The 16,195-nt window shown below is 45.3% G+C and overlaps 1 protein-coding gene across 4 annotated transcripts in view; it reads right to left on the reverse strand.

Annotated features, from left to right (window-relative positions):
* Positions 1–693: 693 nt before the first annotated feature.
* RMDN3 (regulator of microtubule dynamics 3) overlaps positions 694–16,195 on the reverse strand; it is a 38,982-nt gene continuing 23,480 nt past the window's right edge. For all 4 annotated transcript variants that reach the window (XM_075095291.1, XM_075095293.1, XM_075095295.1 and 1 more), the window contains exons 7-12: positions 12,001–12,076; positions 11,106–11,183; positions 8,780–8,878; positions 6,797–6,850; positions 4,276–4,356; positions 694–2,399 (exon numbers count right to left, since the gene is read on the reverse strand). In XM_075095291.1, coding sequence (XP_074951392.1) covers positions 2,346–2,399; positions 4,276–4,356; positions 6,797–6,850; positions 8,780–8,878; positions 11,106–11,183; positions 12,001–12,076 — 442 coding nt within the window. In that variant the 3' untranslated portion in view covers positions 694–2,345. The remainder of the gene's footprint in view (positions 2,400–4,275; positions 4,357–6,796; positions 6,851–8,779; positions 8,879–11,105; positions 11,184–12,000; positions 12,077–16,195) is intronic.

A 16,195-nucleotide genomic window follows, 5' to 3' on the forward strand; every position in this document is an offset into this window, starting at 1 on the left:
TACAACCCTTTGTTGTTTTGAAAGACACCCCCAATTTAAAAAAAAAAAAAAATCAAAGGAGAATTTACATCTGTGGGAACAGAGAGTGAAAGTCACGGCCCGAAAATACATGATGCAAAGGCTCCGACAGTTTAGGGTTTGACAAGTTAACAGGTGAAGGCTTGAGGGAGCCACAGGTGAGTCTCCTGCTAGCGTAACTATTTCCTTCTCACACTCCTCCCATCACACCAGCACACAGAACAGCAACCATCACCGACGAACACCACTCTGGGACTTGCTGGCAGGGGAAGGCGACGCAAGTACATGCAACTATGGGACTGTTTTGAGAGCTGTTACCATTTCTCTCCAGAAAAAAACAACACTGCAAATCCTCTGTGAAAGAGCCACGTTGCTGATCGTTGTCTTTGGGGTACCGCTGTTGAGGATTTCCCAGCTGGGCTTAAGCAGCCAAGCAGAAAAGAGATGAAAAACTCGTGCAATTATTTAAAGGCTGCGTGCGTAGGGGAAAATGGTCATCCACTGGGAAATATTCAAAACCAGACAGATTCATAGTATGTAAAAAAGGCAGCTTCATCATTCCCCTGAAGAGCTGAAGGAGCAGCTCACATCAAGTATAAAACTGTCCCACGGTTACGGATCCAGCGCCCCCGCGCCGCGAGGGCAGCTCCGCACAACAAAACCACAGGGCTCACCTTTCGCCTGCCAGGATTCAGTTCTCCGTTTAAAAGTATTGATTTTTATTGTTTCAAGACAATAAAGCCAATTACACACTTGCCTGGATCTCATGAGATGAGTTCAGCACCAACATTTTAGAGAGTTTAATTTGGGGAAGAAATTGAAAAAACAAAGTTAAAAGCACTGAATCTATAAAATAGGAAGGTTTTAAGCTCGAGTTTTCTACACATTTCCCCTCCGGTGTCATTTTTCACAAAGTAAAAACCCCATCAGTTTCATACACATGTGCAAGGGACTAAAAAGGTGCTTCGGAAACGTTTTACTCTTGCACTTTACAGACACTCTACAACACGGCCAGACGTAACGAACGTTAAAAAATAAGCGCCCAGTTAGCTGCCAGCTGAAATCTGAAGGGCTGCCGGGAAAGCCTTGCTGAATGAAGGGCGTTTTGGCTTCACCGCCTGTGTCGGCGAGCAGCACAGGTTACTAGGTCTGTTTGGTACCCAGAGGGAGCGTCAGTCGCCGGCTTCGCCACCCCGCTGCCGCCCAAGGAGCCACAGAGTTACCGGGAAGCATCGCCTTTGCCGCAGAGCGCTCCTGCTCCTGTAACCAGCGTTTCACTGAGAAATAACTCCTTTCCAAACTAAACCATCGCACCTAAACCACAGCAGTGCGGTTTAGAGGGACGCAAGGCGTTTTTAACCTCACGTGAGCGAAGGAAGTCCTAAAGTTTAAAACGTTACTCCTCACTTCTCTCACAAAAGCAACGCCCCTCTAAAGGTTTGCCTTGGGAGGGAAATCTCGGCGGTCCCCTGGAATAACTCCCTGCAGTGCTGGTTCCCCCCAGGGAAAACCAGTAAGGTAGTTCAAGCATAGTCGGAAAGACCCGGCCAGAGTGTGCTTCGGGCACCACCATCAATTTTTTCACAGCAAGGAAGGGCGGGCCGACAACTCGCTTATTAAGTCCCTGTTGTTGTCTTTTTTATTTGTTATTAAGTCACAGTTTCAGCGCCTGTGTGAATGCACGGGCCGAGGGCCGCGAGAACACCCCGCCGGTACCAACCAGCGGCGCGCTGACCGCCCAGCAGCGCCTCGAAATACCACCTCACCTAAACGCCTAGGAAAGGCATGTAATCAGGTATTTCAACCAATTCAATCAATGCATATTATTAAGAAAAAGAGAAAACGGTTAATCTGAAAAAAAAAGTTTTGGCTGAAGCCTTCCTCAGGAATCAGCTGGGAGAGCTCACCGGCAAGCAGGCCCCAAGCTCCGGCTGTCAGGTAGAGTTTGTGATATAAAATATGTACGTGTATATACAAATAATTATATATTTTTATATCACAAAGTATATCTCTCACGTATATAACCACAAATATTTTTATATCACAAATCCTGCCCACACACCCGTTTTTGGGAATTTGGCATTTTTAAGGAGTTTTAAAAACCAAACATATGCAGTGCTCTAAGACAGAAAATAACACAGAATGTCGTATCTGATTAAATCCCACCAAGATCTTTTCCTGGATGCGCCGAGGAGACGGCTGCGTGCTTTTTCCTGTAAACTTGTGCCTTATCCACGCAGTGCAATCGAAGCTGTCAGGATCCCGAAACCCCTTTAACTGGAATTTTACTGTCTGTGTAGCATCACGTGGAATGTGGCTTTATGTATTTATTCTTCCCAGACAGCTTGCATCTCTTCGAGTTCTCTCTCGCTTTCTGCATCCTGGAAACGCAATAAGAACAGATAAATATACAGCCTAATTGAAACAATTAAGAAAGAGAATTTCCCTTTTCTTTTCCAGCCCCATACCAGGTTTTAAGCCTTACATTTTCCCTCCTAATGCCTTTTTCTCTCCCCTCCCCCGTACTCCCTGATGACGCCACTGTCTTTGAAGACTATTTAAGTTTTCCAAGTGTCAAAGAGAGTTTCTCTTAAATTTCCTTTTGAGAGACGAGACCTGACAACCAAAACAGCAGAATTCAAACCTCGGCTCCCTCACTGATTTCAAAGTTTGGATAAATGCCTTTGGTTTTCCTTCTCAACATGATGGAAGTTATTTGATTGATGATGAGAACTAACATTTGCAAAGACTTAACAAGCTACTTAAGCACTGGCTTCCTTACTCGACTCCCACTTTTAATTTCAGAACAGGAGAGAGAATTAACTGTTCATGACTTTTCTGCCTGTGGCTCTCCCGGTCTTTCCTGAAAACCTCTGTGCTTTTCTGATTAAACTCTTATGCCTCTGACACGTATTTCTTGTTCTTCTGGAAAAAAAATCCTCTTTATTTATCAGACAGAGACCATTCTAACTCCGTCTAGAGAGACTTCCAGCCAGCGTCCGGCGAGGATGTGCCTCACCAGGCAGAGTTAGGACGCTTCCTTCTGCAAGAAGGGAATAAATCCTGCTCCACGCCCTGGTTTCCCCAGATCTGGGGGCAGCCAGCGGCCAAGGGGTTTATGCAATACTGGGCAGTGCCCTGCAGGTGGTAGCACAGGCAAGCCAGCTCCCTGCCAGATGGTCTGCCAAGACCTCTCCCGTACTTCTGGTTTGAATCTCAGCACCCTATTTTTGCTACAGCCACCTAAAGACTACTTTTGGCCTTAAAAACAGAGTGGCATGAAAATGCCGTGTACTTCCATAACTCTGCCTTGTAAGTTTACCCCATCGGACTAAGGCTGGCGCTGTAAGAGCTGGAGGACCTTGCTTGCGTTGCTTTGCACTGTCGTGAAAAACGCAAAGCACAAGGGATCGGTATGAAAAGCTGATGCGTTCTTATTCAGTTTTTAACTGGCAGTAACTCGAGGGCACCTGCTGTACGGTTTCTGGTTAACAGAAAAAGTGAGAAGGAAAAGGAAAGTGCAAAAGAGCTGCCAGCTGGGGAGCGCTGCCAGACGGCGGTTTCTAGAACGCAGTACAGTCTGCTCTCCAAAACCCTGTAAAAGTAACAAAAAAGCTGAAATATCCTAGCTACTTCAAAAAAAAAAAATGCTGGGCTGCAGACACAAACATCTGAAGGGCACAGCGCAATCAGCTCCAGCCTTGGGGAGCTCAGGAGGGAGCTAACTCCACACCAAGAGAGTTACATGTTGGCTGCTCCCCTCCAAAGCTACGCAGGTCATCAGGGCGCTCCAGCCCTAGGACAGCCACTCAGCAAAAGTGGCCCCATCTGAATTGGGCTGGCCAGGCACAACAGCACCCAAACGAATAACCCTTCCCCAAAACTGGGGTTCTGGGAAGCGTAGTGCAGTCGCTCCGCAGCTCTGCGGATACCCCAGTTCGTGAGCTGCAGTGCTGAATACGTGCAGGGCATTCAAATGTGCCTAATACCTGACCCTGGAAGTAGCACGGTATTTGCATGGTGCTGTGCTGGCCTTAGCCCCCATCAGGCACTCTCAGCTTCTTAATATTTGTCATTATTTTGCTGAATTGCTTCAGGCATTCGGGTAGCAGGTCCCGGGAGAAGAGAGTCCACGCTAAGGAACAAAACCCTTTAAAACCAAGGCTTACAAGCTGGAACATCTTTTAGAAAACAGTTTTATCTCTGTAACCATTTTATCTCTGCTCATCATCAGCGTGTTCTTACTGAGACCGCTACCTCTTTTGTATTAGCTGGCAGCTCTGAAGCAAGATTCATCCAGAGAAGGGCTGCAGAGCTTTTCCCCAGGTCCCTGTAACACTGTGGAAAAAAAAAAAAAGACATGAGAGGAGTTAAAGGGGAAAGAAAAAGCAGCAAATGTAACTGAGCAACCATGAACCCTGACAACTGAGAGAGCAAGCTGTTTCCACCTCTTAACCATTTGCACTGTGTAGTTCCAGGCTCCTGACATTTCCTGCAGTATCCTTCATTCACACACCATTATAACCACCATCGGACTACGGAATACTGGATTTCCTCTTCTGTTTGTTTTTTCGTGGTTTTGGTGCATTGGGGTTTTTGTTCGTTTTGGGGAAGGAGATTGGTTTTTCAGTTGGAGATTTTAAGGTGTCCCTGTGATTTTCACCTTTTTTGAAGCCCTGTTTTTATTTCCACTTAGCCACTACTCCTCACACTGCTTTCACCACAAAACCTCCATACCGAGGGCCCACCAAGCCTCTACGCCAAGGACCCACCATCTTACGAAGCTAACATTCCCATGGCTGTTAAAAATGAGGTTGAGCAGCAAGCACTGTAACATCTAATATTTACAGGTCTCAGAATAGGTGTGAAATATCCTTCATCATGAACTCTTCTCCAACAGCAGAGAAAGAGCCATCCTTCCCTGTAATAGCAAGGTTTTTGGTGCCTAGAGAGTTACAGAGGCATTCGGGGACTATGAAACAAGCATGGTAAAAGGAACTGGTTGCTAAAAAAACCCCAAACCATCAGCAGTGCAGTTAATCATTGTTGTAATTGCCATAAAAAGCCAACATTCAGTTAGGATAAGGACAACGGTTGAACTCCTGCAGGGCTATTACTTCAAACCCCGAAATGCCACTGCACAGTATGTACATGTGTGTATTTTGTTGATTTTCCTGCACCGTGGGATAGTTCTGGAAGAGAACTACGTGTTCTGCTGCGAGCACTGTCAGACGTCTGCATCTGGTGAATTCACAATAGATGGAGTCACGGACATCCTCGACGCCTCTGAAAACCCTGTGTCCCTGCACATCAGTCAGAAATGTCTGAAGGTGACTACAAAACACAACCCTCGCTGAGGTTTGACCCATCAGAGCATCACCTCCTTCAAAATAATTAGGTACCAACTGCACTTTTTAAATTTTGGGATTAAGGATGTGATTCAGAGTGACAGAGACTGGAATTAGGGGGGAAAAAAACCCCAAGCCAAAATCAAACAGGTACAAGTAGTCCTATTAACCTCTATGTGAGTTTGTGTTTGCAGCCTATTTCTGAAGCTCGGTCTCATCTGCCAGACCCATGGTGAACGATTAGCCTAATAAAAACGTATCAGCCAAGGTAAGATTACACCCAGAGACACCCAAATTTTCACATCAGCTCTGAAAAAATCTATTCAGGGTAAGACTTGCAAGGATTTCCTGCTGCAACTTCACTGGAAGTTAAGTTCAACATCTTCCAATCTTTATACAAGACATTTAGAGGTGATTCTAAATTTCCACAAATGCTGGCTATATTTACAAGCCGAGAGAGACGCAATTAAGAGCACATTCATCACGGTACCGAAGCAGGCAGAAATGAAGGGCTGGCCGATTCATGAATGCGCAGCTGGTTTTACCGGACAGACTCGTGACTAAATAGGCACAGTGAGCTGCAATACGTCAAAGAAAACCCAGCTGATGTGAAGGTTACTACACCTCCCGCTGGGTTTTCCTCCTCTGCTATCACCTTCCTTTTCCTTTAATGAGATGATTATTGTGAAATAAACTCTGCACCTAGGTTCCAGTAATAACGTACTCCAGACTAAGCGGACCCTATGACTTGCATGCTGATCCTGGCCCTGATAAAATTCACATTCTTCAGGACATCACGAATTCAGGAATTTCACAGATAGTGACTACAGCAACTCTTTGCTACACCCGCTCTGGCCAATATTTCTAAAGCTATTTGGGCTTTAAATATTTTTTTAGACTCCATCTGGAGGTTGTAGGAATTAAGCAGCAATTTTAATGTTTAAGAGTTCAAAACAAATTATTCCCTCAATGCAAACAGGATGATCTTCAGAGCACCAGCTCCAGGCACTCATGGTGTGTTCAACCACCGCTCAAGGCTCCCACGTGTATTGGTAAAATAGAGGCACACTTTATATTTACTTTTCCCCATGATACTCTTCCAGTATATGCCACAGAAATCCATGGCGGTGGTGGGATTAAACCTCCAGCCTGGGCCTTACAAGTTCTCAGTGCCGCTTTATATAGAATTTGATCCGTTGAAAAACAAGAAGGATGCTCCACTGGATGACTCAAAGGCAAAATCCTCCCTGAATCTTAACGCCTCTGCACTAGATGATTCGGCCTTTTAGAAATGTTACCTTATAAAATGCTGCTTCTGCACAGAGTAATTTACACATGCACTTTACAGCAAAAGATAGTTTTTTAATACAAATATTTCTTATCCTAGAACCATACGACTGAACTAAAGCAAGCAACAAGTGACTGGTTACCTTGGCAATGTATACTCTTCCTGCTTTGGAAAATCCCGGGCTCAGTTCCTCAACCTACAAAGAACAGAGGGGAGGGTGCAACAGGGAAAAGCAGGCATTAGGATATGCAAAGGACACAGTCAACACCTGTATCAGGCTCACTGCATCTCTTAAAAAATTAAATTAAAAAAAATACAGATGACTAAACTCTACTTTAGTAAATACATAGATCAGTGTAAGAAGTTTTCATAGGCTTTCCTGGCTGGGTTAGTGAAGTCCTCAGGTTCTCATAAAGTGCCTGTGACTCAAACACCTTTCATACTCTCACCTAACGTGAGCGTCATGAAGGAACGGCGAGGTGGTGAAGTCAAGCGCTCGGAAGCTAAGGGAGACTCAGAACCAGCTTGACGAACCCCTCCTGCGCTTGTGCGTGCACTGTTTTTAACCTCCTTGCCTGGGCAGGCTCATCCACTTGCGCTCCTCCCGAATACGCTGGTGCCAAACCTCAGCAATCTTCCCCCAGGTTTTATCTTCTCCTTCCCAGCTACTAATTCCCAGTTTCCTCATCACCCACATTCCCCTGCCTTCTTCCACTCATCTCAGTTACAGTCACCACCCTCCAAGCACCTTTGATCCAGTACGTTCCGACCCCAAACCCTGGGCTTGACCCATACCCCACCTGCATTCGAACCCCACAGCGTGCTCTACCGAGGTGCCTGAGCACAGCACAGACAACATCCCTCCTCTTAACTCTGGTGTCTGGCCTTAGACCTAGTTCCGCTTGTGACTGACCCAGAGCTGCAGTTTGCCGGAAGATTTCCATCCCCCCGAGGGGTGGTGACCGCGGCTGAAAGCCGAAAGGGACTCTGCTGCACACATGGGAAGTGCGCTTGTTCAGGGGATAATTACCTTCCGGAGGGATGCTTTTGTGTCCTTTCAAAAATTCTCCCTGTATTTGACCAAAGCTAAACCTCAGAAAAACACGAGTCCCTGTTTCAAACCACAGCGCCGCTCTGACTTACCAACAAAAGTGGCAGGCTGTTTTTCTCTCTAATGAACAAGAAAAAATCCAGAACAAAACACTTTGCCTCAAACTTATCTCTGAAACGATTTAATGACTTTGGCTGAAAAGACTATTGCCTGGGGCAGATTCCTATCACAAACTTCCCCCTCAAACAACAACATTTTGGCAAAGTTTTAAGAAATTGAAATAAGTATCACGTTCCCTGACGCTTTGCAGAACTGCTGGCCTAATCTATGAGTTATAAAGTGCTAGGGCAATTTGTTTCCATAACACTTCATCAGAGGTGCTTAAGAGTAGTTCTCACAGGCACAGCCAAAGACAGTCCGTTCAACTCATTTGAGCTATAGGCTCAAAAACGCGACTCGGGCCCTGTCTTGAGTTCATTTTCATCAACAGGAGGACAAAACGCAGCCATTCGGAGGGCAGGATTCTGACAACGTAGGAAGTACTCCTAAGAATTTCTTTCTAGAAATACATACGCAACGTGTCCCTGAAATCTTAAAGTAGTTGCCTTCAAAAGTTTGAAATGGAGACATTTGACCAAATCAGACAGCCTTTTAATAAGACATTGTGAGAGAAATTAAAATGACAGCACGTATCTACACAAGCTTTCCCAGGGACGAGCTCAAACAGATCTTACAGACCCTAAAGAGTACGGGCCAAATCCATTTCGTATCACACAGTGAATCACTCCACCACACAGCTTTTAAAGGGAAAACCAAACCCCTTAAATACAATTCTGAACACTTCGGGTCTAGTTTTGACACCTTCAAAATCACGTTCTTCTCTCTGGCTGTTCTATAACAGAGGCTCCAAAATCTTTCCTTTCACCACCTTTTCTTCCGCGGGCTCTAGTCAATGGCGATGTATCATGGAGCACTTGGGGAGTGATGAGTTTAGGCAGAACACAAGTACTCCAATTCTGCACTTGTGACTGCATTTGTCAGGTTAGGGTTCCCTTGCTTATCAGATTTCATTACCCGTAAGAAGTTTTGCAGTGCGTCCTGTACAGTGGCTGTAGGCGGGGCTTCAAACAAAGCAGAAGCAGTCTTTTTTTCCAGCCATCCCAGGTGGGAAACCTGCAGAGACAGTAAGATGAAACTCAGACCCACTAGAGACAAAAGCATTCAGAAAAGGAATTATCCAGTTTCCCGTGGCTGGCTCGTGCACCTGGGAGGAAGCCAAAGCTCTTGGTAGTGTCGGCAGATTCTGGACAAGTATCCAAGTCCAGCTACAGAACTGACCCTGATTTGCTTCTCCTTGTCCTGAGGCAGCTTTTGCAGTTCCGCGCACCAGCTGCCACACGCATAACGCTGAAAGTAAGATTCATCTCTGCAACGGCGTATTACAGTCACGCAACAGCGCGGGTGGTCCCCAGTCCCAAACCACCCTATTGCAGCCACACCAGCTCCTGGCAGCTCCCACCGATGCAGCCGAGCAGATGCACACACGGAGCCCTCCCGCCTCCCGGCTTAAATCTTGTACGCATTCTCACCATAGACACCTCCCCTGAGAGAGGCAGGCTAAAGCCTTCCCACCAACAGATATTCGCATCTGGAGAAATAGGTAGCTGTTGTAATTGTTTCATGAGATCTCATTCTCCTGCTCCCAGCTCCTCTCTCTAGTAACAAACACCCTGAACTTACAGTGGGGGAAAGGACGCATAGGATGTAACTTCTGATAATATCTTTAATACTGTATAATTTTTATAACGCAGAATAGCAGAAGCACTAACATATTTCTACATACATCTGGTTTTGTTTCATGGCTTCAGCAGCTCTACGAGCAGTAAGGCTGAGTAGAAAGTCCATAACAGAATAAAGTGCCAGGGGCTTCCACTAGTCAAGCTCAGTGCTCCTCTAATCACCGGCGTCAGTTATCTCGGCTACAGCCTCTGCAATGTGACTTCGTGTTTGACAGCAGCAAAGCGCTTTCAAATTGTATAAACTGAGAAGTAGATGGTTACAGCAAACTCTTATTTCTTTTTATAGGCACTAAATCTGATTTATGGCATTTGACTCACAGCTTTTCCCCGTCAAGAACTATAAAGCAGCCGGCATGCTGCTTCTAATACCTCCAATACTTCGTGTAGCAAGAGCAGAGGAAACACATGCAAAACATTATACAAATATACTGTGTGCAGCAGCTCTTGCCAGCCCCGAAATGTCCTTGATCACATCCGTATGTGCTTAAAGGATTGGAAGTAGTTTGCTTTTACCGAGCAAAGCATGGGGAACAGTAAGCTACTTTGCAGCTAGTGCTTCTCCTCATCCACTCCTTGCCGCTCCACCTCCCATGCCGCCCACAGTGACTAAAAAACTAAGTCCAGAGCCCCGAACCTGCCTGAGCTCCAATTCAGAGCAGTTCAGAAGTAACACTACTAGCAAGCAGCTTCCCTCTGGGAAAGAGACAAAAACCAGGGGCCAAGCGAAAGGCAGAATACTGGCAATAAATAAATGAAACAGCAACAACCCCAGCAGCTCTTACTCTATTGCACAGAGGCACACCAAGTGCTTTCAAAGCCTTTTGTTGATTCGGGGACAAAAGTATTACAACAGCAAGAGCCAATGACATTGCCAATACAGAACCACACTCTTCGTGCTTTTAAAAGCTTTCGGTAACCTTCCTCTACCTTCTTGCGGCCTTTGATCGGTAGAACAGAGCGACATGCTGGAGGCGGGCTCAGCCAGGTCTGTCCCGAGCCCCAGCTCAGGGTTCCTGCAGTTCCCCCTTGCTACGAGCTTACACAAACTCTTACTAACAACCTGTACCATTTAAAATCTAGCACTTCGAGCGGTAACACCAGTATGAAGGCATACATTTCAGGCTTAACAGGAGGCAGGCAGGAGGGAGATGGACTGCCTAAGACTTCTTGATTAGTTATGGAAACCATCTTAGAAAGCCAAGAGATTCTGAATAGCACCATGTCCTGGCAGGCAACACTTCAATAGTGCTTTTAGAAAAGCATTAAGGTGCTACACGTGCAAGAACACGAGCTTTTACACCATATGAGGTTTCTGAATGCGATGTGTTTACAGCGTGCTACAGCGGCGCGGTTGTCTTGGCACTGTTTCAGGACTGAAATGAAGAGTTTCTAGACCCTGTGCAAGTGCAACTTTTAAGCTTCTTCATGCAACTAGGACATTTCCACACCCGCACTTTCTGATACGAGAGCCGTGCTCAGCAACTAAAGAGTGCCCTCAGTCCTTATGGCTGGTGGTTTGGATCCACCTATCTTTCATTCAAACAGGGAATTAAATTCCAAGGAGGAAGAAAACAGCAGTAAGTAGTAATAAACTGTTTTACCTGGTAACACCACCTGCCCAGAAGGTAGTAAGCCTTTGGATCCTCTGGTTTCAATTCAATCGCTTTATCAATGTGTTCCTATGGAAAACAATCACCAACACACGTTACATTTTTGTTATAAGCACATACAACATCCACAAGAGCAGATGAACAAACATGGAAAGAGGAAAGGAAAAAGTCCACAATTTAAGTGTCAGTGATCAATAAAATGACAGCTACAAAGAGATTCCAGATTTTCCTAAAATGGTTTCAGTGAACATGGAAAATCAGCATTTTATCAGCCTCAGAGACAAGAATTACTACACACAAAAAAATGAAGCTGCCCTTCATTTTATTCTACCACCTTTTCAGAGCTTTGACAGAACCAACTTACTGGTCCTGTCAGTAGCTGACGAGGTAATAATTATACACGGCCTGTTCTGTAGTAACTGTTCCAGGTGCATCCTCTTACCCTGTAACATCCTCGCTGTGGATGAAGGGCAAATAAAGGAATCTGAGGCCGAGTAAATCCTCTCTGAAAAATATCTGCTTTGCATTTATGGGCAGGCACAAGCCCACTCGCAGGCAGTTAGTGAAGAAGAGCTGGTGCTATACCTTATTACAACACGGCAGTTTCACGTTTCAAGTTCTCAGTCTCATCATATACATAACATTTATTTGCAAGATTTTTCTTCTTTTTTCTGAGATTATAGTGTGCAGAAGTGCAAAGCCAGACGAGTCACCCTCACCACACGTCGCTGGAATCTCCTTCCTCAGCCCAAACCGCCCGCTCATAGCTTCTCTTTGAGACCTATCGTTTCCCAAGTAACAGCTGGAGCCAGTTTTCCTCATTTACTCTACAGATGTAAATATTGCTCAGTACTTACGCAGAACCCAGCACGTCCTTTCTACTCACCTTAAAAATATATCCAGTTTGAATACGCTTCTGAATGCTCTCATGCTCCGATAGCTGCCCACAGAGAATAGCGTACCTACACAGAGGAGGCATCTGCATTAAATCAGTCAGTTTTAAATATGCATGTACGTTCTCTTGATATCTTCAGAAGCAAGATTTGTAAGTGCATTAAAACTTCACAACCTACTGGGGAAAACAAGCAATACTGCGCATCTTTTACAGGGAAGAGACATATGCAGCAAAAATTTAGCGCACAAGAAGGTATTAGCTTGAAGGGTGCCGGCAAGTCAACAGGAGAGGTTTGATGCGACACAAGAAATTCATTGCCCTGATGGCTGGAAAGCCTTCCTTCCATCTCAAACAAGAGCAGCACACTTTTACACCCCACATTTCTCCACTCAGCAATGAAACTGTGTCAAAACACAGAGCAATGAGGAGTAAAGGCTACTGCAGCGAGAGCCAGAACTATGAAAAGCTCTAATTAACTAAGGTGCGCAGCCATCTTCCACACGCAACACCCAAGCTATAGCACAGCGGTTGTCTACTTCCAGGGGAAATATTGTGAAAACCTACCTATATCCTGCAGCCCCACACGGCCACCAAACTTGGGAAACAGAATAACACGTTTTCAGTATTGCAAGTGCAAAGTCATTTAGTTTTATCTAGTAAGAGATAATAAATTTTGTCCCTGAGAAGCACAGTACCTGGCAAAATTAAGGCAAGTTAAGGAAGGTTAGTTACCCATGGATTTGCACCCTCCCATCTCACCTCTCCGCACCACAGCACTGCAAACCCGCTCCCTCCCTGCGTTGCTTCCCAAGAAACAATAAATCCTAGAGGTGTGCAAGGGCACTGCTGCTAAAGAGAACACAGCCCTGCTGATTCAGTCTTTGACCTCTGCCATCCCACTTCAGTGAGAGCTGTGGGAATGGAAGGGGCTTCCGCCCTCGCCTCCAAGTGTGGCTCAAAAAACATTAGGTGGAACAGATGGACAAGTGAATAACACAGGTCTTGTTCTTTCAAAAAATAGAGCTGAAAAGAAAGATCAAGCACACCTTCCTTGAGATTTCTTTTACTGCATCCACGCCCCCGTGCTGCTGGATGCTCTGCCTCGTCTCGCCACACGACATCCCAAAGCATCCCTGGTGATGGTTAACCACAACAGATGTTCATGCAGGCATCTGTCAGAAGACTTCTGAATCTCCAAGTACACTTTCTTCAGTGTCACGAAAAAGCCCACAAAACATTTCACACCCCGTTGCTCTTGCCTGAACTGAATCTTCGATGGGTAAGTTACAACACAAAGCAGTTGCGCTTCCCAAATATTTACAGTTTTGTCATTAAATCTCATCCCTTTAACACATTAATTTTCTGGTGAAAAACATCTGGTTCCGTTCTAAAATTCTTATTTTTCATGATAATGGAAAAGACTACCAGATCGATGGCTTAATTGGGTGAAGTCCTTTTGCCCCAGTTGAAAAAGTTCACGGCTGCACTGCCACAACCCGACACTCGCAGGCAACGAAGTGAGTGTTTTTACAATCTCGTCCTGTTTGTTTCACAACAAACATCAGCCTGTGCTAAATATCCCTAACCACAACATGGCTAGGGTTTAGAAATACAAGCCAATAAACGGCTTATTTTCTAAGATGACAAGATAAAATATTCCTATACAATAAATCATGTAGTCTCTAGCCCAGTCTAAGGCGCAGGAACTCGCCAGAATACAGCTCCTGTAACCATGTCGTGTAGGCTCCTGAATACGTGGGCAGGCATTAAATACACTTAGGTCAAGTTTAAGGCTTTGCGACAAAACAGGGAAACACCCTCCCTTTTTAAAATGGAAGCTAAACTGCTGCATAACCTCCCTTCATACCACCCCGCCCTTCCCCAAGGCAAGCCTAAGGAGCCCCTTCAAAGCAGCAATAAATGCGACGGGACGCTACGCTAGGTCAGTCTGATCCCTCCTCCGACAGCCATACAAATGTCAAGTGGTGCGATATACAGCTGTCACGAAACACAAATACCAGATACTTTTTAACAGCCTGGTGAAATGTTACATAAACTAAGCAGTAAATAGTAGTCCCATCTTTGTGTCACGAAATAAAAAAAAGATGTAAGAAATGCCTGGACTGGATTTTCCCTGCAGTCCCGGGAAAAGACGACTCTACCCGACTCAGCCCTTTGCACGAACCTTCCGTCTCAGCTCGTGCCTCGAGGGCCAGGGCCACCCGCCTGCTGGCGCCTTTCATGTGCAAGACACTGGTTCTGAGATTTGAGCCCCTGGAGCTCTTCAGATCCCGACTTCCCTTCCTCACGAGGCAGCGCCAACATGGTTTTTCTGCTTTTCCCTCTTCTGCTTGTTTAGCTTGGCTTGCGGGAGCTATTTACTCTAGCTTGTTTTGTGACATGCCTTGGGATGAACGTCACGAGGGGCACCACCAAGTTGCAGGAGGCTGCCTAGCAGTAATGGGATAGATTAAAAATGATGGGGGGGTGGGGGATAATCTTCTGTAAACAGTATGTGACCTCTGAAGCACTGCTCAGATCAATACCTCAGCAGTTACCGAAACCTTATATTATGATATCGCTTGACTAATTATTAACCAGAACTACTCATTAAGCTGCTGACACTGGTCAAACAGCAAGTTCCCATAGGAATCTCAGCTCAGGAAGGACTTCCTCATTTATTAGAAAATAAACTCTGTGGAAGCAGATACTACCCAATGAGAGACTGCCTGTTCTTCCAGCTTAAATCCCCGAGCTCAGAACACGCAGCTTTGAAGAAACTTCATTTTCGGTGCTGCACTCTGGCTGACTCCCATCAGAGCAGGATTTTTAGCCTCTGAACGCAAAATACAGACCTCCAGCTCCATGGCCAGGGTGGTTTGCCAACCCAAACACACCTCTTATCTCTTTTAACTGTTTCAAAGACTCGCTAGCCGGGTGTGTCGGTGCTCCTTTCTACATAATCAATAGATTAAAAGGAAACGGTGAGGCAAAAGGCAATAAAAGGAGAGGGGAAAGAAGTGGGGAGAAGCAGCTATTTTGCAGCCGACCAAGAAGAGTGAAATAGAGGGTGTTTTGTATTGCCAAAGACAAGTCAAACATGAAAACCTGACCACGGACAACAGCAGGAAGACGTGAAAGTTCTTTTATTGCCATTAAATTTGCTTCATAGGTATTTAACTAACTTTTCATCGCAACACCCAAATTAACGAGCTAGACCATATTCCTATTCCATCAGCATTAGCTGTGAACTGAATATATCAAGGCTAGCCTGTAAAAACTGTTCAGTGCCACACCAGCAGCATTGCCAGTAAATCAAGAGAGGTTTTATCACACAGACGAGGAGATAAAAATCCTTGTCAGAGCTCAACTTTCCGAGCCGGATAAAAGCTAGAAGAATGAAACCCTTTTTAATAAAGTACCTAATCTGGAAAAACAGAGCTCCAAAATATACATCTTGATAACCAATTTAGAAGTTTTGCCAATATTTTATGAGTATTACCAGGTTTTTTGCCTTCCTGGGCACTGAGTAGATACACATTAGTCTCTTGAGGAAGGGAAGGAGACACATAATCAGCAAAAAGCTTTGAAATATCAGAAGCCATCTGAGCTACAGGTGTTATGTGGAAAAAGGTGTCAAAAGAAATATTCGAGAAGGCAGCTCTTGGTTTTGCCTGGCATCCCTCCGACCAAGGTCACTGCACATCAAATCCGCACAGCTTGTTTCACCTGTCCATTATCGGGATGATGAGTTATTCTACCAGAAAGAAACCTGCAATACTTACTAAACCATTATTCTCCCTGGCACACCATTTGATGAAGCCTGAAAATGTTCTGTCACGTGAGAGCAGCTACGCTGGATCGGACCAGAGGCCACCCCGACCCACCATCCTATTGCTGGGGGCACTACTGGAAACAGCTTAAAGTCAGGAACGGCACGCAGCCATCGTTTAGGGGAAGCTGAGATAACAACCTGCTTCTATCAAGGCTTTGACGAGGAACCTGAAGTTCAGTTCACTTTCTTCCAAGTTGAAAAATCCCAGCCTATTTAATGGCGCCTTTAAGGCTTCTTTCACACCATTAATAAGTCTAAGCATCTTCTTGGTAACTTCTCTACCTCTTTATTCCAAAAAGAAACTGCCATGTAGATATACTATAGATGTGTACAGTGAATTACAACGCTTTC

Source organism: Phalacrocorax aristotelis, chromosome 5 (assembly GCF_949628215.1).
Source record: "Phalacrocorax aristotelis chromosome 5, bGulAri2.1, whole genome shotgun sequence".
NCBI lineage: Eukaryota > Metazoa > Chordata > Aves > Suliformes > Phalacrocoracidae > Phalacrocorax > Phalacrocorax aristotelis.